Genomic DNA, 24,236 nt, shown 5'->3' with positions numbered 1-24,236 from the left:
TGGAGTTAAGAATGTGGCGTTTCAGGAGAGCTGCACCTCTCGTCTGTTCCATGACCTGGACACTAGTTCCTCACGAGCTCGCACACATTTACATGCATGTGTGTGTTGTCGTCGATTAAAGCCTTCACGCTTCACAACGGCTCATTTGTCTTACTCAACTGAAGCTCTCGATAAAAAAATGCAAGATTATGCAAAAGTGAAGTGTTTTTCTTTTGCAAGCGCAGCTCTGGACGTTAATTAAATACTGGGAATGTCACCAGCATCTGGGGAAATCTAGTGGGGTTTCGCAGCACGTTGTGAATGATGCACAGTCCGCTTTTGCCAAAGCCACTCAAATGCAGCATGATGGATTCCGACAATCCGGGCACGCTGACTCACAGGACAGTCATATGTCAGAGACGTGCAACGCTGTCCTTCAAGGCGAGTTAATTACCGTTAAGCCTGAACGGGAAGGAACACACCTGTAGTTTTTAAGAAACAGTTTCCTGTCGGCGGGTGCGAGAGAGGGTAACTCCTGGGATTCCACCGGGTTCGGTAAGGACAAGCTTCAAATTTGAGGCCTTTTTTCCCTCACCTGATAACAGATAAGCAGTTGTTTTTCCAGGCCCATATTAGCTGGCTTTGTGTTGGCTGGACAGGAATAAATCCAGATTACAGATGGCCTGTCTTTTTAATTAATCCCATCATGTTGTGCCCAGAAATTATGTTGTGGTTCGGAGGAGACCCCAGGGTCCAGACGTACATTTTACCTTCACCGTGTCCTGCAGAGGCATTTTATTCTTCCCAGCTCTCCTGCAGTCTCTCTGGAGACAGACGCAGTAGATTTATAGGCAATTATTTCGCAAATAAATCAATAAAAATCCAAATTCGTAAATTCATGCTTTAAAATGCGAACGTAATTAGAAATTAAATGTCTAATGTGGCGTAATCTTTGTGGGCGTTCTCCCATTTAAGAGGAAAATAATTATGAAATTGAGGAAATAGACATCTTAACTGATGGTGATCATACTGAGAAGCGGTGACTCACACATTCACAACTCAGACCGAACTACCGGAATTCATGTTTAATGTTTGAATAATAGCTATGTAACCAAAAGGCTCTTTACACATGCTTTACAGAATGTACAGGTAAACAAGGTCCAAAAATACTATTCGAAATAAAATGCAAAACTTCAACAATTAAAAAAAAAAAAAAAATTAAAAAGCAGCAAATGAATATTGCCAGAGCATTTACTGCTAAACTTTGGTATAAAGCAATAAAAGAATGTTGAGACAATAAAACAACACAAACGCACATGACGGTTTGTTGCCTTGGCAGGAAATATTGAACAGTGAAAAAGATGTATGCCCCCGGACATTAAGACGAGTTTTCACCGACAAGTTTTCATTTAAATAAAGAACATGAAGTTGACCAGGGTCAACAGTCACAACAACAACAACAGGAAACAATAATAGGAATTAAAAAAAAGAACAAAGTTTTCACTGACAGAGGGCAGAACAATTCCTGGAAATGTGGCCTCCTGCAATTTTTTTTTAAAAATCACAGGAGGACGCAATATTTGTTAAATGCTAACTGTGTATCAAAATACCATCTTAAATTAAATATGGTGGTTCTCCAGAGATCAAATCACATTCAACAAACTCAAGAAAACATCTTTGTTTGATACAGATCCTCGCAACAACAACAACAAAATCACAATATGAATATCCTAAGGGGGTTTTCAAATGACAGAATGGTGATATGATGATGAGAACAGCAAATATCTTACATCGCAAACCGCATTGCAATATCAGTCAAAAATAATCACTTTCTGATGTTTATTCAACACCGTGCGGCAGCAAGGAGGGAGTCACACCACAGGAAATGGGAGACAAGTCGGGATACCAGTTCTTCTTCCTGGCTTACGGCAAACTCAGGCAAACGTGCGGGGAGTGAGTTGATTCAGTCACAAAGGGAGAACTCCATGAAGAGGGAAAACCGGATCTGGAGGAGTGTGACTGTCGGGTCATACATCAGGGTTCGTGGGCACTTTCGCCACCAATCCCACGTTTTGTTTTGTTTCCCCCACAAGGGGACCGTTTTCATGAACGTGCGGGTGTCTGTCACGGATTCATCATACCAGCAGATGGGTTTCCCCCAATTTTAAAGCATTTAGCGTCACATGAAATGAAGAACACAAGGCTGATGGTGACGTGAAGCTGGTGTACTGTACTGCGTCCAGCAGAGAGCTCTCCACCGCCTCCGCCTTTCCTCCACTATCTTATCACCCGTTTACTTGGCGGTCACGCGTCACGATGTCGAATACGATTTAATAAAGTAAGATGTTTGTACAAAAGGTAGAGGGCGAAACTGGTGCACAGTGAACACAGACGGTGTCTATGTTCAGCCCAGGACAAAAACCCATCACATCGGTAACGAATGGTGGTGGTTCTTTCTGCTCTAAAAATCGATTGCGGGCTGGAAAACGCAATCAGTCGCACGACGGAAATTAACAGGAATCGTGAAAATTGCCAGCAAACATTTTAAGTAAGACGCATGTTTTAATACGCCATTAAAAAAAAAAAAGTATTTCAGTAAATCAACATTAACTTCATTTTCTCCGTGGATTTTATTTTATTTTTTTTAACATTTACTCCAACAGGTAGGCATCTGTGCAGCAAGTTTCCGTGACTTTTGCAAAAAAATAAATAAATAAATTTCTGGCCGTATTCAATTCTGAAAAACTTTTACCGGCCTGTGAAACTGCCATTTTAAAAGCCTGTAACTTTTTCACCGTGAGCACATGAACCCCGATTCATGACCGTGAGGCTGGTGAGGCGTGCTGCTCCCCACAAGTACGTGTTTGGCTTCTGTGATACGAAATTGAAAATGTAGCATCAACTTGCACCAACACACCTTTGCCCAGTACATTAACTTTTCAGCATGATTGATATTTAGTCTGAACTCAGTTCCCTTGAACACTCAGTGTACCACTACCAAGGAGGGAGGAGGAGGAACATGGCGGGGCATTTCTTGGTTTAAAAACGAGAACAACATACCCATGAAGACCCAGAGTATAAACTGCTAAGTATACTGAGGAAGTATAATATTTCTGAGTCAAAGTCAATCACATCCGAGTAAGTTTTATAGTCAAGGAGGATCTTTAAGGACAAATTATGAGATTAAGCACGACTACCTTCCTTAACAGAGGAAGCATTTTTAAATCTTCAAAGCTGACACTTTGAAAACAGTGCAGTTAGCAGACGCTCGCAGCTCTTAAAGCGTTTCTTCACCCAAAAAGTGGAATTTTCATTTCAATTATTCACAGTTCGGTGAGATGCTTTTTCCAGGATGATGCGTAACTTCTTATTGACTGCAGAAGTCCACCAACACCAGTCATGTTCCATTAGCTTGAAGCTAACAAAGGCGGCGACTAACAACAGGATAACTGCCGCACAAACACTTTAATTTGAGCAGCAAATAAACAAAACAGAACGCTTCCGGTCCAGCAAGAGCAGTTGCTGCAGAAGCGGAAGCGTTCTGTTTTGTTTATTTTCAGATGAAATCATAGTTGCACCATGCACGTTTGGGATTAAACCAGAGGATGAGTGCTGCTGGAAGTTGGTCTCTGTTTTCTCTTCGCTGAGAGGCTGACGGCTGATCTTTTCTGGCTTGCGGATTCACTATGAAGTCACACGAGGGAAAAACATCTTTGTGAGCTCAAGACACCAAACCGAGTACTTGAAAGGCAAATTCCACCCGAGGAACGCTTCAAATTGAAATGACAACATTGATACCCATTTCTCAGAAGGTTTTTCATTATGCTACATGGAACGACAAAGGAGTTTTAAAACTGTGACGATAACGACTTACAATGGATCAGCTTAATGTTCTTTTTAGTTACTGCAGCTTAAGTTTCAAACCTTTCGGTAAACGGACTAGTTAGGACACGGAATTTAATAAGATTACTAGCCTGTACACATACATCGACATAAAACAACAATACATTCGGATTTTTCACAGTCCCAAGTGAAAACCTTAATCAGCATCTATGGAAAGATCAGGAACTTTTGGAGACAGAACTGCGATGATAAATTCTCACTGTGAAATGGCATGCACACACTGCATATTTATCACCATTAAATTAAGTGCTTGTAATACATGAGAAGGGAAATGAATCAGTGCATACTGTGTGTATATATATATATATATATATATATATATATATATATATATATATATATATATATATATATATATATATATATATATATATAAAAAAAAACCATAATATCACCTTATGGTAGTTACTGAGAATGCTTGTTTAGAAGGCCAGACAACCATAAGACATTAGCTACTAAAACCATGATTGTCGTGTGTGCAAAAATTGTACTCTCTCTCTCCAAACTGCTTACCAAGACATAAAATGAAGGAATTCATTACTGCGTTTGACACAAACACTAAAACAAAGTCAGATAAAGACGTCAGAGGATATATATTTATACGTATTCATAATATATACCACATTTTGGTGTCACTGTCTCTGGGATTTGCATACCAGGATACGAGATAGCACAGTTTTCAGTCAGTAGGGATGGCTGTGGGAATGTGGGCTTTCAAGGTTCTTTCACGTACGAACAACCACTTACTGCTGGTCAGGGAATTGTTCCCCACATAAACCACTTCTTTTACCCACTAGGAAAGAGGTGGTTGGTGATTTCTACTGAGGTCATGTAGGCTGCTCCCAACAGGTGTTCGTACCTGGAATGTTGAGGCAACAACTGCCAGCGTGATGCGCACTGACACAAAATGTCCTCCCCACAGCAGCAGCGACGGAGGAGAGCGCTTGTGAAGACACCACCGTGCGTTCTCTCTTGGCAGCATCCAACATGGCTCTTTAAAGCATACATTCATAGCTTTCTCTAGAAAGAGAAAGAGTAGTGGAGAGAGTGTGAATGAAAAAAAAAAAGGGGGGGGGGGGTTTCTTCCCCAGCCTGACACAGGAGTCTTTCCACAGTGGAGAATTTCAGCATGTCCTCTTGAGTGAGAGGGGAATGTAAACATACAAGAGAGCATCTTTGGCAGAGTGTGAGGAGGTAGTGGGCGAAGGGGGAGGGGTGCAGCAACGAGACGTCAGAGGCAGACCGTGGGTGGAGTGTGGGGATTTATGTGGGGGCAGGATGGTCCTGAGGGTTAGTCCTATTCGAGGCACTTCTGTGGTTCTGTGTGCATTGGTGTGGGAAGCAGGCCACCTCTGCTTCACTCTGTTCCTCTGCGCCGTCAGCACTGGAGGTCAGAGGAGGTGTCCTGTGTACAGTCACTGGGTGCTGCGATGTGCCTGGTCGCTGCTTCGCTGACGGATCTTCCCCCTCACCCCAGAATCCCCTGCGAAGAGAATCTGTGCAGACAGCAAGAGAGGATTTAGGTTGTTTAGAAGGCTGCACAACATCTCCCTCTGTTTCACTGCAACCTACTATTGAACAGCAGCTGTAGTACCTTCATTCAGACAGTTGATCTAATAACTACTAACATATGGACAGGCTCACTCGTGCTGACCAACCACGTGTATCTCGTTGTTCTCGCTATGCACCTGTTCCACTCACCCTCCGTTTTTTGTTGTTTTGTTTTTTTTTCAGATGGCAACCTCCGTCCGCCATGACGGTGTCAAACGGAGCGAGCTAAATTGATCCAGGGGGAGTGGTTGTTAAGCCCTCTGATTCACCCTCAAAATGGAGTCAATCAAAGTGCAGGCTGAAGAAGAAGGGCTGGTGATTTGCTGCCCCAGAATGCATTTGGAGAGCAAAACAATCTTCCTGGAGGACTGTTCTTCACACAGCGTTTGCGCCGTTAAATCATACTTTAAGGCAGTATTTGGCCAACGTGAGTCATATTCATGCTTGGGAACACGCTAAATAATGCATAAAGCAGAGATGAGAAGTTGTTTTAAAAATGCATCACACTATCCAGACGTGTTGTCGTGTAAAAATACGAGCAGCCGATTAGTTACTGCTTTTGTGTAACCTGTCACTTACTAGTTAGTAACCGAGAACTGAGAATGAAGAAACGTTCACAGGACAATAAAAGGCTTCGACTGAGTTCTCAGCGGTACAAAAGGATAAATACTCACACATTCTCCTTGTTGCTGAGTAGTATGATATTGTTCATTATCGTATTACTGAGTGTATCTCTTGTCAGTTGCTGATGCGAATTATTGAGAAGAGGAGAAGGGTGCAGGAGGAAAATGTCACTGGATAAAAAGGGGGGGGGGTGAAGTGAACTTGTGTTTTGTTTACAGCTTCTTACTGCTGCCCTCAAGTGGTCAGAGAAATCAGATAATCCAGGTTTTTAACTACCCAGTGTTTACACGTTTACTGCTCTGATTTTACCACTCTAGCTTTCTCTATTGTTGTTAGAAAATACCGTTTAACGGTAGGCTGCAAGTTCTCCGATCACCCGAGCCCTCTGTATCCAATCATGTTATAACACCAAAAATGTGCGTATGGCTTCAGTGATTTAATGACCTGGCCAGTAGCATCAAGCCTGCTGGGGCATCACTGGGGTTTACAACAGTGACAAGCAGGGAATACTTACAGAATCAATCAATAAATTACATTTTTCCAATGGATGGAAAATGAGATTGTGTGTTTCCATGTCTCACCGTTAGCACAGTGCTCCGGGGGAGTGTGGCTACTCAACCTTTTGTCATGTGAGGTGAGAAAGATGGAGGAGTCCTGGCTGCTAATGAAGCTCTCCAGTGTAGTGTCCTCATGCTGAGCATGTCCACTGAAGATCTCCTTCATGCCTGGTAGAGTCTTGTCCAGCGGGTCGTCCTCCCCCAGATAAGCATAGGGGCAGTAATCTCGTGTGCGAGAGTAGATGTTGGCATTGTCATAGCAGTCAGAGCAGATGACCAGTGGACCTGCGCCGCCTGGTAAAAGAAGGATGAGGGTGAGAATGTGTCTCCGTCCCGGTCTTGGCTCAATTTAGTCAGTTTGAAAAACGTGAATTTACCTCAGTCACCTCACAACTGAAGATTATTCTCACAGTAAGGTCAAAGGTTAAACAGTGTTAATTAGGGCCTGTGCACTCACAGTGCCAGAGCCATCTTGAAATGCAAGGAATTATTATTATTATTATTATGGTTCATGTGACATATGAATTGCCTTTTTGAGGGCCTCAACATGCTTGAAAACTCTTGGAACTTTCCATGTGCATCAGGTGTGGTAAATATGAACACATTTTATCGAAGTCATTCATCTGTGCACAAATAGCTCAAGGGCTCCCCCTAAAAATCTTTAAAAAAAATTCAGACTCGGGTGTTCATTTCACCTACATGCATGGAATTCAGTGTCTATGTGTACATGACAAGACCTAATAAAAGTGTCCACCATTTTGATCAGAATTTTGAATTTTTGACTGAATCTAGGGATCCTAGTTTAACAAACGCCGCCTTGAGGCTTCACCCAGTTCTCTTCAAATCTAAACTTTCTGTACTCGATCCTCTGCGATGCTACACAGTGAAGCAACACAATGTGGACGTGGCCCAATTCTGATCATGTGCCAACAGAACTAAAATTGTTACAACTCCTTCCCACACAGTCACAACTGTTTCAAACTTCACACATTTGATAAACGTCCCAGCCTGGAGACATCTACAGGTAAGAATTAACCCTCAGTCATAGCACCACCCAGTGGTTACAGGAAGTAAGTCAAGGTAGCAGACAGTCTCATTGACATCAAAACCACGGTGTGCCGTCGTCACCTGATGTAGAGGAGCATAATGTTGTCAGGTTACCAACCTGCATGATTTACTGAGCTGTGAAACACCTTGAGAGGGGTGCTAATAAAATTTAGATTAAAAATTGGATTTGCAAAAATACACCTTGTTTTCATACATTTTATGAGACCCAAGTTGATACTTGAAATGTCCTTCATCACAATTAAATTTAACTGCTCAGAAGTCATCAGAGCACAGATGTATTCCACGGAGATGGAATTCAGTCAAGATTCAGAAGTTGCTCCCAGTTTCTTGTAAAAAGGTGCGATCTGCCATGGGCATGCAGTCAAATTCACTTGAATCAAAGGAGAATCACCCAGTCACACTTTACTATCTGCACCTCCCCTGTAAACGTTAAGAGAGAGTGGAATATGCCTGTACGGTATGAAGGTGGTCTGGGAATCATTGAATGTCTTGCCTTCTAAAGAAACCGTACAGTGACAGTGTAATCTGGTTCCAGTAAATATCCTCGTATCAAACTTGGTTTTCAGTGTAACACTTAGTTGTGGACATGCGTATGAACTAGCAATGTGTGGAATTGCACTCTCAGAGTCTGCGAGGAAGCCGTCTCACACAGGTAGGCAGCGCGGTCCAGGCAAAAGATGAAGCTGTCAGCCGACCACATCTCTGCAACTCAACTTTATTCATATTTTAGAGAGCGTAATGAATATTTCCTCCAGTAATGATATATTATTTCACCATTCATGACCCATCTGCTATCAATCAGACTGTTCATTTTTATATCTCAAGTTCACTGCAGATCAACTGCGGGGAAACTAATACCAACCCGAATCCTGGGTTTAATGTGTGCGTTACTGAGACACGATGTCTGTCTCCCTGCAGCTCCACTGGGATTACCACTTGTGATACTTTTAACTTGATTACCAACAGTAAAATGATATGCATTTTCAAATTAACGGCAATAAATAAGAACCTAATAAAAATGCATCTATAAAGAATGTAGTTTACATATACATACAACGAGTTAAAATGCATAGATAAAACCATTTTTAGGCTCCCATGGACTGCTGAGGAAGAATTTGTGTCTTTTGTAAAAGTCACATGAACACCAGTGTGCAGCGAAAACTGACCTGTGGAGACTGCAGCCAGCCCCTCACGAGCCTCCGGGTGAAAGCTGCTACGGCCAGTGAACAGAGAGCCAACCCTGCAGTGCAGCGTGCCGTTCCCCTCCGTTTCCACCTCGCTGCCCGTGTCTCCATAACAAACACCTGGGATGACATACAAGATACCGAGTCAGGGTCTTATCTCAGAAGAAATCTCATCCGTAAAAAAAACAAAAAACAAAACGTGTAAACGGCAGAAAACATCATCAAAATTTCAAATGTTTCATCAACGTGCCACAGTCTGTTGGCATATTTCACAACATAATCTTTGTCACGCTGACAGTCTACTGGAAAAGAATTAGGGATGCTCGATTTTTACATTAGAATTGGTTCATTTGTAAAGATGCAAATAATAGCACCAACAACAGGGCACGAGGATTCACTCACAACGTCATCAAACACATGCACAGCGTTAATATCCATTCAGGATTTTGAATCTGACAGCAATAATCTTCTAATTATGCACGCTTAAACAGGAACTGAATATATGGCTCTGAAAGAGGGAGGGGAGAGAAAGAAACCAAGCCTTGTTGAAGAAAACTTGCTTGTGAGCAGCTTATGTTCAGAGAGTCAGTTACCATGGTAACAGCGAGCTAAAATTACACCTTGAGTTTTCCTCATTACAGGGTAAATAAAATCAGAGTTTTAATTAAACCCTGTTTGTAGAATACCTTTCTTATTCTTGTTTGGACAGAGCAACGTGTAAACATGCTCTGGGGTGAGTCTGGAGGAAAGTCTGTGGACTGTGAGAGCCTCCATTGAGACTTCCTTCTCCCCATTCAGCAAGGCGCTCTCTCTACATCTCTTTGACGCTAGTATCACTGAACATGGAACATACAGAAGACAGCCCTTTAATGATAGAAACTATCAGTCGAGATCCTTATTATCTGGGATAGTTAATCATGAAGATCCCTAGAACAATGCAAACATAAACCATTTGGTAAAAAACACAGAAGTAATCAGTAACTTAACTTTATGTGTTATCGAAGGTCACAATATTGCAAAATGAGCCTTTTTATGATCCCGGATAATCTTCTTTTAATAATGAACAGATATCAGCTGATGTGGTGTTTGCAGCAGTAACAACCACATGATTTTATCTGCAGGCGGCACAGCGGTGCAGTGCTTAGCACTGTGGCCTCACAGCAAGAAGGTTCCAGGTTCGAGCCCTGGCTGCAGCACGGGGTCTTTCTGGGTGAGTCTCCATGTTCTCCCTGTTCCTGTGTGGGTTCTCTCTGGTACTCCAGCTTCTTCCCACAGTCCAAAGACATCAAGAGGGGACCAGGTTAATCCTGACTCTAAATTGACCGTAGGTGTGACTGTGAGTGTGAATGGTTGTCTGTCTCTATGTGTTGGCCCTGCCATCGACTGGTGACCTGTCCAAGGTGAACCCCGCCTCTCGCCCGAAGGCTGTTGGAACAGGCTACAGCCCCCCGTGACCCTTAACAGGGTAAGCGGTAGAAAATGGATGGATTTTATCTACAGTATACATGCATCACTCAAATATCAATACAAATGTCTGATGACAAACCAAAGCCTGGTAAATCCCAATATGCTTCTTGCTGGGCTAAAGAAAGCAAAGCCTATAAAGAAACCAAATCTTTGTGTTCCTGAGTCAAACATGCTGAGAGAGAACACATGGAGGATCACTCACCATCTGTGCCCTTATGCAAATATCCATTAGAGAGAGGAGGCATGAGCTGCTGGTGGCTGCCAGCCTCTGAGTTGCTGTAGCCTTCCTGAGGTTCTGACAGGGTTCCCTGAGAGGACAGGTAGCTGGGGATGTCTGCTGGTAAATTCATCTCATCTGGAAGAGACAGCCATATATTTTACAATCCACCATCCGGTTAAGTTGCACATTGATGTGATGTAACTAAGCTGTGCTGACCTGTGTTGGTGATGCTGTAGTCTTCACTCTTCCTGCGCATGTGGTAGATGACAATGACCCAGACCAGTGACGTTCCAACCACGCAGCATACCACCACAATCACCACGATGCCCACCGTGGTCCACCCATCCTGGTCGTATCCTATGCCACTATCACAGTTTGGTGAAGGTGAGATGCTCAGGTAGATGTGACCGCGCTCTGTTCCCAGAGTATTGGACATGATGCATGTGTATTTCCCAACATCAGCAGGGCCAGCATCAACTATAATAAGCAGTTGGTTAGCAGCAGCAAAGAAGTGGCGCTCTGTTAGCACCAGAGGCCCATCGTCTTTGGTCCAGTTGAGACGGGGAGCAGGACTGCCTCCAGCGATACACTGCAGCACAGCAGTTTCACCACGGGCTACTGTCCTGTCTTCTAGAGGCCGCATAAAGGAAGGGGTTTCTGGAATGAAAGAGTATTTCAAATTAATCCCTATGGCGAGTATTGTTAAGAGAGACACTGAGCTTAATCTCTTTGAACGTGATTGAACCTTGCTGACAATATTCAGTCTGATGGATTGATTGCATGTCAGCGCATAGCCTAACATTAAGGCTCATCAAGAAATGTGATAGATCAGTAGTGACGAGACACTCCAACCAGCCAGACTGAAGTATTCTCCACAGCCATGGCATAACAAGGTTTATATAAACATCAACAGTAGTTAGATTTGTGGAGGAGGCAACACAATAACAAGTGAGTAATGAGTGACAGACATAAATGAGCAGCCAAACTGAACATAGTGAATGAGCTGAAAGCAGTAATACGCGCTGCTAATCAGGTGGGTGACTCACCCAGGACTGTGAGCGTAGCATTTGCAGACAAGCTGCCAGCTGCATTTTGAGCCGTGCAACTGTACACTCCCATGTCTTCAGTCTTGACATTCGCAATGAAAAAGATATCATCATCCGGCATCACGTGCATCCTGCGCTCTCGGGCAGCCGGGAAGTCAGTTCCTCCATCTTTCTGCCAAGCAATCTCGGGGGATGGATGACCTTCAGCAGCACACTCAAGCCTGGCCATTGTCCCAGTCCGAATAGTCAGATCCATGGGTGTCTTCAGAAAGGATGGCAGTTCTGAAAGAAAGAAAGACAGAAAGAAAGTGGGCAGAAGGTAAGAGGGCGGAAAGTAGAGAGACGTCTCTCTTTGAGACCAGGATCAAACAGCAGGTACAAGCAACTCTAGATCCACTACATGCTTTCACTGCATTATGCAGTAATGCCTGGGCCACACGACCAGCCTGCTCCTGTGCATGAAGGCTCGTCACTGAACTGCTGCAGCTCACACGCTTGTAGTGTCCACATAGATTAAGCCTGTCCCTGCTTGCCTTTGATAGCTGCCATCAATAATAGAAGATTTATTTCCATTTCACAGGAATGCACTTGCTGTGTGCTTTGTCAAATACATACAAAAATACGTCTCCATCAGAGTTTTTGCAGCATCGTGTGACAGATATGGCGGTGAAACTAGCTCAGGTTCCACCAAGCGTTAAGAGTTCGGCTCCAAACGAAAAACTGCGTTTTCCATCACTGGCAAGAACATATTTCAAATGTCGGGTTGTAACATGGCAAAAACCTAAACGTAGAATGTAGTCGGAACTTTGGTCCGTAGTATTAACAGGAAAATGCATGGAATATTCTACAAGAAACGGATGCAAACAACTTCATGAAAATATTATCCTTTTGAAAATAAGGTCAATAGTAGCATTACTGCCTTTCATGTGAGCGTAGCTGATGAAACCCAACTGAAAGGTACAATGTCAATGGTTTGATGTCATTTTTCACAGTCTATTTTTGCAGAGATCCACATGCAACTGGGCAAGAAAAAAAGAATCTCAACAGGACAAACTGCTCTGGCTTCACACGATTCACACGCAATGAACAGAGGGAGAATCTGCAACACACGCTGGGCACATGCTGGCTGTGTGGCCCAGCTGAGAAAGGTCTGAGTCATTGTTGGGTTCAAGGAATCTTCTTGAACAGGATACGGGTTCACTACTTTGTTAAAATGATCATAATTGTCCTCATAAAAAGCCAAAGTGTGTACCAGTTGTGTTGTTCCTATTAAGCACAGGCCAACGCCCCTAAAATCCCCCGTAAAAAGGCGTGAGAATGCAGGGCCGTCTGCACACACTGAAGTCACACACTTGAAAAGTTGAGAGACAAGTCAAGAATGCCCAAACGAAAAAAGACTGGAGCACCAGATTCCAAACTAAGAAAATCTTCAGTAGCTCTGAAGCACAGATTTTACAGCAGGAAGTCAACAGCAAATGAGCTGTCATACTTAGTGGCACCATTAGAGAATATAAAAATAACCCCCCAAATAAGATGGGAATGAGATGCCGGAGAGGAGCGCTTGACTGATAGACTAATACCCTTTTTCCCACTGCAGGCACCGACGTTCACGTGGGGTTTTTTTTTACTCAGGTGAACGTGCTTTAAAAAGGATGAGGAGTTGATTTTCTGTTTTGTTTTTTTTACCCAGGTGCTTCACACTCAATGTGACTAATGCAGTCAACACTCAGGAAAGATGTGCCAAAATAGCATTGGAGATAAGTAACCTCAGTCTTTGGTGTGAGTTGGAAAGACAGCATGGAGGATAGTGATGCAGTTTTCCGATCTTTTGCTCAGTCTGTTTTTCAAACTCAAAACAGAACAAGGAGCAGAATTTGTGTCCGAGACAAAAATATTTCAAGAAGATTTGGTGAAGGCCCAAAATGACTAACCTAAAACATCAGACAACAGAACCGTGAGATGTCACCCCTATAAAAAGGGCAGCCATGGTCTCTGCTGTTCTTTTTAGGATAACATATTCTCTCTAACTGATGCTACAGTAGCTTCTTCTATGCTAAACTCTTTGGGAGCTGCCATAGCTGGGTTGTATGAACACTCGCTGTTCACTATCCTTACTTGCTAGTTAGACCTAAAACATGACCGTACTTCCTATGATGACACCGAACCACCACAAATGCAAGACATGAAGCCTGACAAGATGGTTTCTTGTGTCATCTTGCTAAATCAACTGCCTCACAAGATTAAGAATCTTACTAATTATAAATAAAGACATAGACAAGAACACTACGTCAGCAGTAAGCAACCTTTGATTAAGGCAAGCATCCTCACCATTGACAGTAAGCTTGGCCCTGTTGGAGTAGTTAGAGCCAAAGTGGTTGGACACCACACACTGGTATCGTCCCTCATCAGTGAAGTTGACATTGAGGAGGTGAAGTACGGTGGTGTAGATAAGCTCTCCTTCCTGGTACTGGGCGTAGTTTTGCACTTCTGCATCATACAGCACTTCCCCGTCTTTGCGCCATGCTGTGGTCATCGGTGAATCACTGCTGCTGGACGCAACGCAGCTCAGAGTCATGTTGTTCCCACGCAGGGCCACAGACGTCTCTGGGTGGGTGGTGATCTGAGGTTTAGGGAAATCATCTGTGGAGGAGCAGAAGCAGAACATGTTCAACTCTGTCTTTAATCTGTCTTGTAGTTTATTCCATTGGTGTTCAACTTGGTGTGTATGCTAATAAAGAACTGAAACTTCAGTTCATTTTGTATTTCTTCCATTGCTTAGAGGACTGACCACAAACAAACTCTTCTGGGCTGATGGAGAGGACACTGCGACCGAGTAGGCCGGCAGGATGGGCACAGACAGCAGACACCGACTGCTGGAACTGGCTCTCCGTCAGCCAGGGTCCGAGCCACTGCATGTGGCAGTCACACAGAAGGCTGCTCGTGTTCAGGACACTGGCAACAGACAGGGAAACACTGTAGATTCAGCTGCAGTCAAACTCGTGCAAAGGTGAAGCCATGAAAGTTGAACGTGAATTCTGCGTTTTCCAAGAATTTTATGAACCTTCCAGAAAAAAAAAATTGTCTGGATTTTTTTTCTGTAATTGCTCGTTTGATCCGGATGGTGCACTTCTCCAGACACACACACATATCTTATATTAAGAATTTAGCAACTGAAACGGCACAAGTCGTTGTATCTACATTTACCTTTAGTGGTGAACAAGTGTGCCCTCTTTTTTTTTTTTAGCCTCATTCCATTTTTGGAGGGTGACAAATACAAATGAGTGTCGTTAGATGACTGTTTTGTGTTGTTCACTGTTTATACAAACAAAGACTTGTGATCAGTTGGACACTTTGCAGACGGATGAAATCCTGCCTGGAAGGACAATGGAAGTGCTAAGTCTCTTGCCTTTCTGAGGTTTTGATCGGCCCATCATAGGAGTGTCTCTCAAGCAGGGACTAATGAAATGCCCCAGCAGCTGTCAAACTCAGAAAATGTATCATGACAGTTGTCATATCCTCTTGTCATTAATTAGTCTGATGCTTTAAAAGATTATCACACTATTTACTTGGCGAGTGATTAAAGTAACACAGCCTAATGGCATCACCCTTGTCAATGAAGTGTATTTTAGGACAACGGCCATTTAAAAATAAAAGTCTCTAAATGCACCATCAGCAATTATCATGATTTAAGGTTCTTTAAATGTGGATTTCAGTCTCCATTTTAAATTGCTTAAATGTTGCTAAAACAATTTCAGTTCCCATTTCAAGTCGGTGAAGTGCTTAAAACAAAAAAGATCAAAAATGGTAAAAATTAAGCAACATTGGAGCTCTTACGGTGTCTCCAAACCCCCCCCCCCCCCCCAAACAAAATGAGGGGGTGGATGGACGGATGAACTCTTGCCTGAACTGTCACCACATAGTTACTCAAGAAGCACAGGAAACGCATTCAACTGTGAACAGCAGACAACAGCCTGTTGTACAGTCAGATAAACAATTCAACTCGATTCAAGTCTTCATTTTCAACATTCAGAATGCTACGAAATTTCTCCTTGGTGTTTCTGACGCAGGCTCAGGGTTCTGGAGATCCTCAGCTGTTGTCGAGAATGAGGAACAGTTTAAATAGTTTACTTATAGTTTAAAATATATATTTTGAGACTAATTTAAAATGCTTCTTGTGACTCAATCATACCTAATCTGTTTATGAGAGCACACATCTACTCACAGCACTTTGAGCTTCAAATGGGACAACGCCTCGGGGTGTATCGACATGATGCCATTCTTGCTGAGGTCCCTGCAAAGCGCAGAGAAATGAGGATTACACCCACGGTGTGATTTGATCAAAATGGCATCCCATTTCACAAGCACAAGTCAACAACAGCACAGCGGTAGTGAAGCCTTTCCGCTAGCTTTGGTTGTTCTACAACAGCAACAGATCAAGAACGAACGTGAGGAGAGAAACAACAGTGGTTCAAAGACTTTACTCACAGGTGTTCCAGCTCATCCAGTCCCTCAAAGGCTTTCTTGGTGATTGTCTTGATTTTGTTCTGTTGTACAATTCTGGAAAATATAATGATTTCAAGAGATTTTCATTTTATTGGTTGGCAGGAAACCTGGCTCTCAGGAACATTATGTTTTTGTACAGAGGAGCAACTTCATCAGTAGCGTTTGTTGAAAAGAAATCAAGGCTTTTCACGCATTTGAGGCTAAAGACACGAGAAGAACTGGGCTGATAGCGAAGTCTCTGGAACAATGAGTGGGATTTCCCTCTTTTTTTGGGGGGATATTTTACAAACAATTCTATATTCATGGCTGTGCCCAACTCAGAATGTTTTAACTTAAATTTGGCTGTATTCATTTTCAAGATTAACGGATGGCGAATGATGACATGCGAGTTGGCTGGGAATTTAGGGATGACTTGGCAAATGAGGCTGTTCCCAATGAGGGACCATCGTGGCCGCAGCTAGCATGCTTTTCCACCCGCCATGCTAGCTGGGCCTTGCAGCCCACAGGGTTTGTGCAACAGCAGGGGCCGCAGCTGGCTGTCTGGCACCCACAACAGCTTAAATGGGCAAGTCGAGTTGAGGTTCGCCACTGGCTAGAATGTCTCTGTAGTGGCTGAACAGGAGATGTCGGGAAATTGTGGGCTTTATCTTTATATAACAACCGCAGATTACAGTATTTAACACCTGTTTCTGGGCCCAGCCCTATAAAGCATTAAATTCAAATCTAGTTATGGTTCTATAAAAGAATTTGAGTGTCCTCACAGTGTAGTCAGCTTTTTCATTCCGTCAAACACGCCGATGGAGTCTTCAATGGCCCAGGAGATTTCATTATTGCGGATATCTCTGAAACACAATCACGTAAAATTAATGAAAAAATAAAAAGGGATGTAACCATGTGTGCAAGCAGCTGTGAGGAGAATACACAAGTGCCAGTTCCACCTGAAAACCTCAACTACCCCCCCCCCCCCCCCATCCCTCTGCATTTCTGCTCATGCCAATGACCACAGATAAGGCACATTATGTCTGCTGCGGTTGTCAGTGAGTGACTCTCAGGTGACTAACAATCTGGGGCATCATAGTTCCACAGTGTGCCACAGTTCACTGCCTCTGCCGCTCTGATGAGGGGAAATTAATTGGCTCTGTTTAACACTAGGGCAGTTCATGGGTCCACTGCAATCCCAGAGATGCCATGTGTTTAGAGGATGGCTCTTTGTTTTTCTTTCCTCATGCCTGGCCACCTCTGAAAGAGCTCTCCCATTCTCCTCTCCCATGAAAGCACCCAAGATGGTGTGTCAACCTCCCTCAGCTGACCTATTTCTCGTAGCAGCTCACTGGATCAAGAGGCACTCTGTTCAACAAACAATGAGTTCACAACTTTCTCTCTTCTCAATACTTCTCTCCTCACAGCTACATGTATGATAAAAGGGAAACATCTACTTTCAAAGCTTTTGAGGGGGGAACGTTCAGACTTCAATCTCTCCCGCCAGCACACGTATGTTATTCTATGAGCGGACGATATTGTAGCCAAACCTCGCAGATAGTTGACCTATTTTACATGTCGTGTGGCAACATTAAACAGTGCGTCAACAAGATTATTGAATGAGAATCATTAACATCACAAGATACACCAGTATTCAGCACCCATGAGAATGAATCACAGATTCTGAGCCACTGACAACCCAGAGCTGCTCTCTTATTTGTTCCAGCAGTTGATGAGATCCCAATATAGCGTCTTATATTGATATTACTTCATCCCAGCTTGATTAAATATTTAAAAAAGTAAACACACTCACATCCCAGACAAGGAGGAGTCATGCTACACCCACACTGGCCAAACTGGCAGCATCTTGTCTGTTGGCTGCTGGCTCGGCTACAGTTTGGCGACTGCTCTCTTTCTCGCCAGCAATTTATCACAACAAGCTCTCAACATGTTTCAGATGGATGACACAGACTCCACCACCAACTTGACATTACTGGAAACCTGTGCTCGTGTTTTTAAAAAACCCCAGGAGAACGCCTATAAACGCTTCTCCGATGAGGGAGCACAACTGTCTTCTGGCTCAGGGGTTCCCCAAGAGGGGGTCGAGAGACACAGAAGAAGGGGATCAGAGATGTTAGTTGTTTTTTTTTTACAAGAGAGTTTATCTTTTTAAAAAAGGCCATTGCCACCTCTGGGGACAGATGGGGATCGAGTGTATCCGGGGGGGGGGCTGAGCTGACATGTTTGGTAACACCTGTTCTAGGTCTTTAACACTGGCTTGAAGCCCACAGTGAATGGTAGAGCAGACGACAACAAAAAAAAAAAGAGAAGGGGGTTTGATGAGGTTCTATGACATTACACAGTCTGAGCTATGATTTAACAAGCATGATTAAAAAGTAACAAAAGACTATCCTAAGAGGGTATACACCTAAAATACAAGCAATCTCTCTCTCACTCCCCACACACACACACACACACACACAAACACACACACGTGCGTATTATAACTAATGAGTACTGCAGGGGGGAAAAGAGTTCAGTTCAATACAGGGTTAGAACTAAACATGAAAAGAGCCACAACAAACCTCCTGTAGTGTTTCTTCAGAAGGCATAAAGCCGGTGACAAGTTGGAACGTGGTTAATTAATTAAACATCTTAGATCAGACAAGTAATGTACAATTCGAATGAATTCACGTGTGAAGCTCACAGTGTGCGTAGAGTGGGTAGGCTACTGAACACTCCCTCTCCCAGATGGCTGATGGAGTTGTCTCCCAGGTTCATGCTGTCCAGGAGACCTAATCCTACGAAGGCCGTCTCCTCCAGTCGAGTCAGATGATTGAAGGACAGGTCTCTGTGTACAACAATAGCACATACATCTAAGATGAGGTCAGACAAATACCTCCTTTAGAGCTGCTTGTGTACGTTTCATCCAGGAGGAGAAATCTTTTCTAAATCTTTCAATACAGTACATCCACCAGGGCCAGGATAACACCGATTCTGCTCCAGATACCAAACACTACAGTAAACAATGAACCTAGAACTGATGGAAGGCAGTGGGGATTCTTCGCTGCGTGGAGATTCTAAGCCATGAAGCAAACACACTCACAGTTCCTCCAGCTTTTGGCAAAACTCCCAGGCGTCTGGTCGGATGATGCCTACAGCATTCTGGCTGACCCGAAGGATACGCAGCATGCGCAGGCCATACAGCCAACCTTTGTTCACCTCGGTTAAGTTGTTGTGCTCCAGCTCACTAAGACACAGATGGGAAACATAAAATGTCATTAAAAAGAACCATCATTGAATACCTAATTTATTTTAATGGCAAACCAGAGCAGACGGTGTCTTATTATATTCTTATATATATAGCCTATAAACTTGCAATTGGACAAAGATCACTTAGCCTCAGGATGCAGTTGGTAACGGGTCCAGACACATTCATGTCTACCTTTACACTACACTTTACACAACTGCTGGTGAAAATGCTGTTTATTACACTTAAAAGGGAATCAATGACACGGTACTCACAGTTCTTCAATGTTAATTAGTCCAAAAAAGGCTCCATCCATGAGTTTCGTTATGCCGTTCCTCTGCATCTTCAATGACCTCAGAGAATCCATCCCTTTAAACGTCAGACTATCCACGATCTTGATCTTGTTGCGCTTCATTTCACTGGCGAGGGTAAACACAATTTTTCTCTCACCAGGTTCATTCACAAGGAAAAATAAGCAGCATCCGTAGTATTTCAATAGGATTTTCATATGTTTCAATGAGATTCTAAAACAACAAGAGTTATTTTTAAAAAATTAGATTCTCTGGTTATGATCGATCTTCATTTGCAAAAGGCAGTACTCATTCATAAATTCGTAAGATCCATCTTTTTAAGAATCATTTTCTGTCAAATCCAATTGAGTGACTGATGACAAGAAGGAAGGAATTAGTTTAACGTGTGGAGCCTCGGAGGAAAAACACAAGAAGGCCGCACATGGATAAAAGCATAAAGCTGCAGCTCAAACACGGGCTGACAAGCATCTTAAGAGGGGAGATATTTCAGACAGAGAATCAGCAACGTGGTGTTACAAGTACTCTGCAACTCTGAATTGGTGTATCAAAGCAGTAGAGCTGCTACGCACCAGCACCTGAAGCCAAATCCTCCCAGAGCGGCGGAGGCGCTTGTCAAATTGCAAACATGAGTAACTTTGTAAGCATTAAGTCTTTCAGGAATCTACTGTTGAGATGGGTAGCTAGCATCGAAGAGTGGAGCACTGGATCAAGCAGTGCAGCTTAGCTCACGTCTAGGGGCAGGACTGTAAACACATTCATGTGAATTAGCCTTTGAGCCATCAGTTAGCTAGCAACAGCAGCTTGACCGATGCCACCCTTGTCTCACGCAGCCAGATGTTTCTGCAGCACCCAAATGCACTCAAAGGAGTCTGACGCTCCTGCTTTGTGTCTTTTCAGAGATGGGGGGACTTTTTCGACAACAGAGAAACGAAATCCATGCACTCAACACTTTACTGATGGTTTTGGCTTCATACAAAAAAAAAAAAAAAAAAAGGTGATATGAAACTTACAGGAATTGCAGTTGTGGTAGTTTAAAGACTTTGGACGGTAGCACAGCTAATCTATTCCTGTTTAGCTTCAGCACCAGCAGGGAGCTGGAGATGTTTTCAAAGCAGCCAGGCTCGAGGACGCTGATCTTGTTATTACTCAAATTCCTACAAGATAAAAAAAAAAAAAAAAAAGCAGACACATAAGAGCAATAATCAGAAAGGAGCACTGTAACATCGTGTGGTCCACAGGGTAAGGCTTGAGTGTGTCACCTATAAAAGTCCTCAGAACCAACAATACGGCCGCGATCTCTGCTCTGTGTTCATTGGTATACGTGAAGGTGATGCTTTGCTTTGATATCGGCATTTTAACACCGATTCCTGCAGCGAGCGAATCCAGATAAACAAAGAGCGACGTTGCAGTCTGGGGAGGACATGATGATATATTTCATGGGCTTCTTGTCTTCCTACCTCATCCCGTACTGCACCTTACATTTTCTCCGCACTTTTGAAAAATCCTATGTTGCACCTTGCACACTTTTATTCTACATCTTATACATTTCTATTTTCTATTTTACTGTTGTTATACTGTGTTTTTTGTATTGTATCTGTAATTGTGGTGCACGCCGGCTCTGGGGGAGCGCTTTTTACCGATTTTATTTTCATTGTACCCCCCAGCACAGAGACAATAAAGTTGATTCTGATTCTTCTGCAGCAGTGACTGGTTTTTATATATATATATATATATATTTTTTTTTATAAAACTTAAATAATATAAATAGACAGGTTAAAAAAAACATATATACAGTATATATTCTCCCCCTGCTGTAACAGCAGAATTTCCCGAGTACAGGATGAATTAAGTTTATCTTATCTTTCAGTGATTCATGAGTAAAGTATGTTTTAATCCTCTTTCAACCTTTCAAGTGAGTTATTTGTACATAGTTCACTGAATTTTCATTAACTTCCAAATCATGCCCCTCCTTTTATAAAAGCCGCTGCTGATCACACAAGAGCTGTGTTCATCCATTAGCCTTCCCTCCTTGTTGAGTCCCGACTGGAAAGGAAACTGACTTGTGAAAACATGTTGGAGATGGAGGAAGTGGGCAAATATGGACAGGCAGAAAGAATGTTTTTCACCATCCAGAAGCCGGAGCACTGAGCCTGTCAGGACATCATCACCGGGAATAATTGACAGAATCAGATCTTCGATCACATCAGTCCAATTAGAAACGGGTGCCATACATCCAAGTCATCTGACTGTATTATTCAGAGCCTGTTTCATTGTTACTTATTCTTTGCACTTAAAAGTGTGTACTGTACTCATTAACTTTGATAACATTTGTGTTACGAATTCAAAGACATAAAATATTCCCTACTAGTAAAATAAATACTAAAAATCTAAGATAATTGTGGCTCCTTGACAGAGATACGCCCTCCTCTTAAAGCATTTACACTCGATTTTCTTCAAAGTTTTACCTCTACGGTCATGTTTTTGCCATACAAACACACACTGTCCTCTTCACTCCCTGAGCACAGAAGACGAGGAAATGACGAGGATTTGAAACATGTCAACTCACAGATATTTTAACTGCATGGACGGGAAAGATCCAACTTTGAGCTCAGCTAGGGAGTTTGATGTCAGGTCCAGCATCTCCAGGGACACGTACGGCTGCAGCTGATGCATCGAAAGCTCTGAGATCCGATTGTGGACTCTGACGCATATGAAACATGAAAACATATTAGATCCGGTCAAAATGATTACTCTGGCGAGTTATACTCAAATCCTATTCATGGAGGAAATGACTAAATTCATTGTTGTTGTGCACCATACTGAGACAATACTGAATGGTGTTTAGTTATTAGTATCAGGATAATCATTAATATCACCCTTGTCAACTTCAAAGGAACACGAGGCTCGTTTTGATTAGTTAATCTGTACTTACAGTGACAGAGAAGTGATGTTTGAGGAAACATCTCCAAGATAAGGAAGGGCAGTCAGTTCATTGTGGTTCAAGGTGCTGAAATTACAGTTTACAGAACATTGTAGAGTCCAGTTTATATTCTGGGAAACAATTCTGCAGCATCAAGAATATTAGCTCATGAGACGTTCAAGATGACACTCGTTTTAAATGCCAGAGCTGCAGAGAAAATGAATGGCTGTCAAGGGGGTTTGGACCCCATCACATCATGAATTGGCAAATTCGAGTTTTGAGTAGATGGGTCACACTCAGCTGGTTTATAAAAATTGTTGCATACTATAATTGTGATAAAACAGAATTTTGTGTGTGTTGGTGTGTGTGCGCGTGTGTGTGATGGTCGTTACGTCAACACTTTCCCTGCTTGCTAATTGAAAATAGGAAATATGAATGGAATCAAGGCACAACCGTGGGAGAAATGTAAACTCTCGTGGATTGAATGTCAGAGGATCTGAATGCATGCTCATTTGGATTGTTTAGGTATGATGGTGCATCTTTTGGCTGAGCATCGAACTAGCTGAGTGGATCCACGAATGGAAGTTAACAGCACCAACTTCAACGCATCCAAAGCTAACTGGTTTCGACTTACACTTGGGTTATCCCATCTGGTGGGTCCAGGGGGGCCGTCGACAGCCTTTTTCGGTTACAGTCCAGGATATGGAGCTCATCTTGTTCTTTAGAACACAAGCAAGGAGCCGGACAAGACTCCAGGGCCCAGGCACTCAAATTCAAAAGCATGAAGACGAGGGCCCAAGGAATGGGCCAGTCTTCCGCCATTTTAAATGTCTTCCTCCAGAAGGCTACGTAGCTACGTGGCTAACTCGATAAACTAGAGGGTAAACAGTTACAGAATCGTCATCAAATTGTTCCCGCAACTTGATGTAAGTCAACCAAATACATACTTCAGGGTTACAGTGCCACAATTCCAGGCGGAACTGTAAAATACAGTTTTCTCCCAATTTGCGTGAGGCATCCTTGCAGAGATTTCTCCTCTTCTTCCCAGTGCCTGGAATTCATTCCGCCTCACTGCTGAGCTGATTTGGTGCCGCAAATACGCCACTTTTCCACCAGGAGAAGTCCGCAGCAGTTTGGCGTTTGACTATGATGAAACAAACGATATGTTATCTTTGTTTAATTCGGGTTGTCCACAACAAATTAAGGTCATTTTCTCAGTCTTTCAGTGCTGTAGAACAACAAAGCGTTTTGAGTTGATGACATCGGATATCCTAAGTCCCGCCCCTTTCCAGTAGCTTTAAAGGGATTCTATTGGTCCAGAATCATGTCTGTCAAACGTTTGCACCGATTTGATTGGATCTCCACCCGCAATGTTTTGTAGGGACACAAATCAATCCCAATACAAGTTTTTTTCAAACCCCTGGTGGTTAAAAATAATGGCGTAATATTTCATATCGTTATTAATTATTGGTGATATTTTTTTTTGATTGAGACATAGAAATATTTCACGATTAAGAAAATGAACCAAGCATAAAAAATGTACTCCCCTTCCAATGTGCATGAATCCAGAACTTTTTTCCAAGTTATTACAAATTGAAATACAAAAAAAAATCTTTGAACTCATCATGTATTTATATAATTATTGTTTATGAAAACATCAAAAAATGCAAATAG

At 42.8% G+C, this 24,236-nt stretch overlaps 1 protein-coding gene across 3 annotated transcripts; it reads right to left on the bottom strand.

Annotated features, from left to right (window-relative positions):
• Nucleotides 1-4,939: 4,939 nt before the first annotated feature.
• Nucleotides 4,940-23,822, bottom strand: lrig2 (leucine-rich repeats and immunoglobulin-like domains 2). Of its 3 annotated transcripts, XM_086200033.1 has the most exons (20): nucleotides 23,510-23,822; nucleotides 23,197-23,436; nucleotides 22,575-22,649; nucleotides 22,209-22,343; nucleotides 20,653-20,796; nucleotides 19,607-19,750; nucleotides 19,188-19,331; nucleotides 18,789-18,932; nucleotides 16,864-16,944; nucleotides 16,085-16,156; nucleotides 15,822-15,890; nucleotides 14,388-14,551; nucleotides 13,928-14,239; nucleotides 11,600-11,881; nucleotides 10,770-11,210; nucleotides 10,536-10,688; nucleotides 9,553-9,702; nucleotides 8,849-8,986; nucleotides 6,639-6,908; nucleotides 4,940-5,378 (listed from the first exon to the last, which is right to left on the bottom strand). In XM_086200033.1, the coding sequence occupies exons 2-20, from the start codon at nucleotides 23,382-23,384 to the stop codon at nucleotides 5,146-5,148; spliced, it is 3,339 nt and encodes a 1,112-aa protein (XP_086056159.1). In that variant the 5' UTR covers nucleotides 23,385-23,436; nucleotides 23,510-23,822; the 3' UTR covers nucleotides 4,940-5,145. The 3 variants fall into 3 exon arrangements, with proteins under 3 accessions (XP_086056159.1, XP_086056158.1, XP_086056160.1); XM_086200032.1 differs by having other exon boundaries at nucleotides 23,197-23,822; XM_086200034.1 differs by lacking the exon at nucleotides 9,553-9,702 and having other exon boundaries at nucleotides 23,197-23,822.
• Between the last annotated feature and the right edge of the window lie 414 nt (nucleotides 23,823-24,236).

The sequence above is a fragment of the Aulostomus chinensis genome, chromosome 3 (assembly GCF_037954235.1).
Source record: "Aulostomus chinensis isolate RoL2024-O1b breed Wild chromosome 3, RoL_Achi_v1.0, whole genome shotgun sequence".
NCBI lineage: Eukaryota > Metazoa > Chordata > Actinopteri > Syngnathiformes > Aulostomidae > Aulostomus > Aulostomus chinensis.
This window is presented reverse-complemented; position numbering and strand designations above follow the sequence as displayed.

What these genes read in the sequence shown, in the direction of transcription:
- lrig2 (XM_086200032.1), bottom strand. Translation starts at nt 23,384, where the DNA reads ATGGCGGAAGACTGGCCCATTCCTTGGGCCCTCGTCTTCATGCTTTTG. An exon ending in CTAATTAACATTGAAGAACT is followed by an intron (nt 19,332 to 19,606) that starts GTGAGTACCGTG and finishes TCTGTGTCTTAG; the next exon opens with TGAGCTGGAGCACAACAACT. An exon ending in GCTGGCTGCAGTCTCCACAG is followed by an intron (nt 6,909 to 8,848) that starts GTCAGTTTTCGC and finishes TTCTTTTACCAG; the next exon opens with GCGGCGCAGGTCCACTGGTC.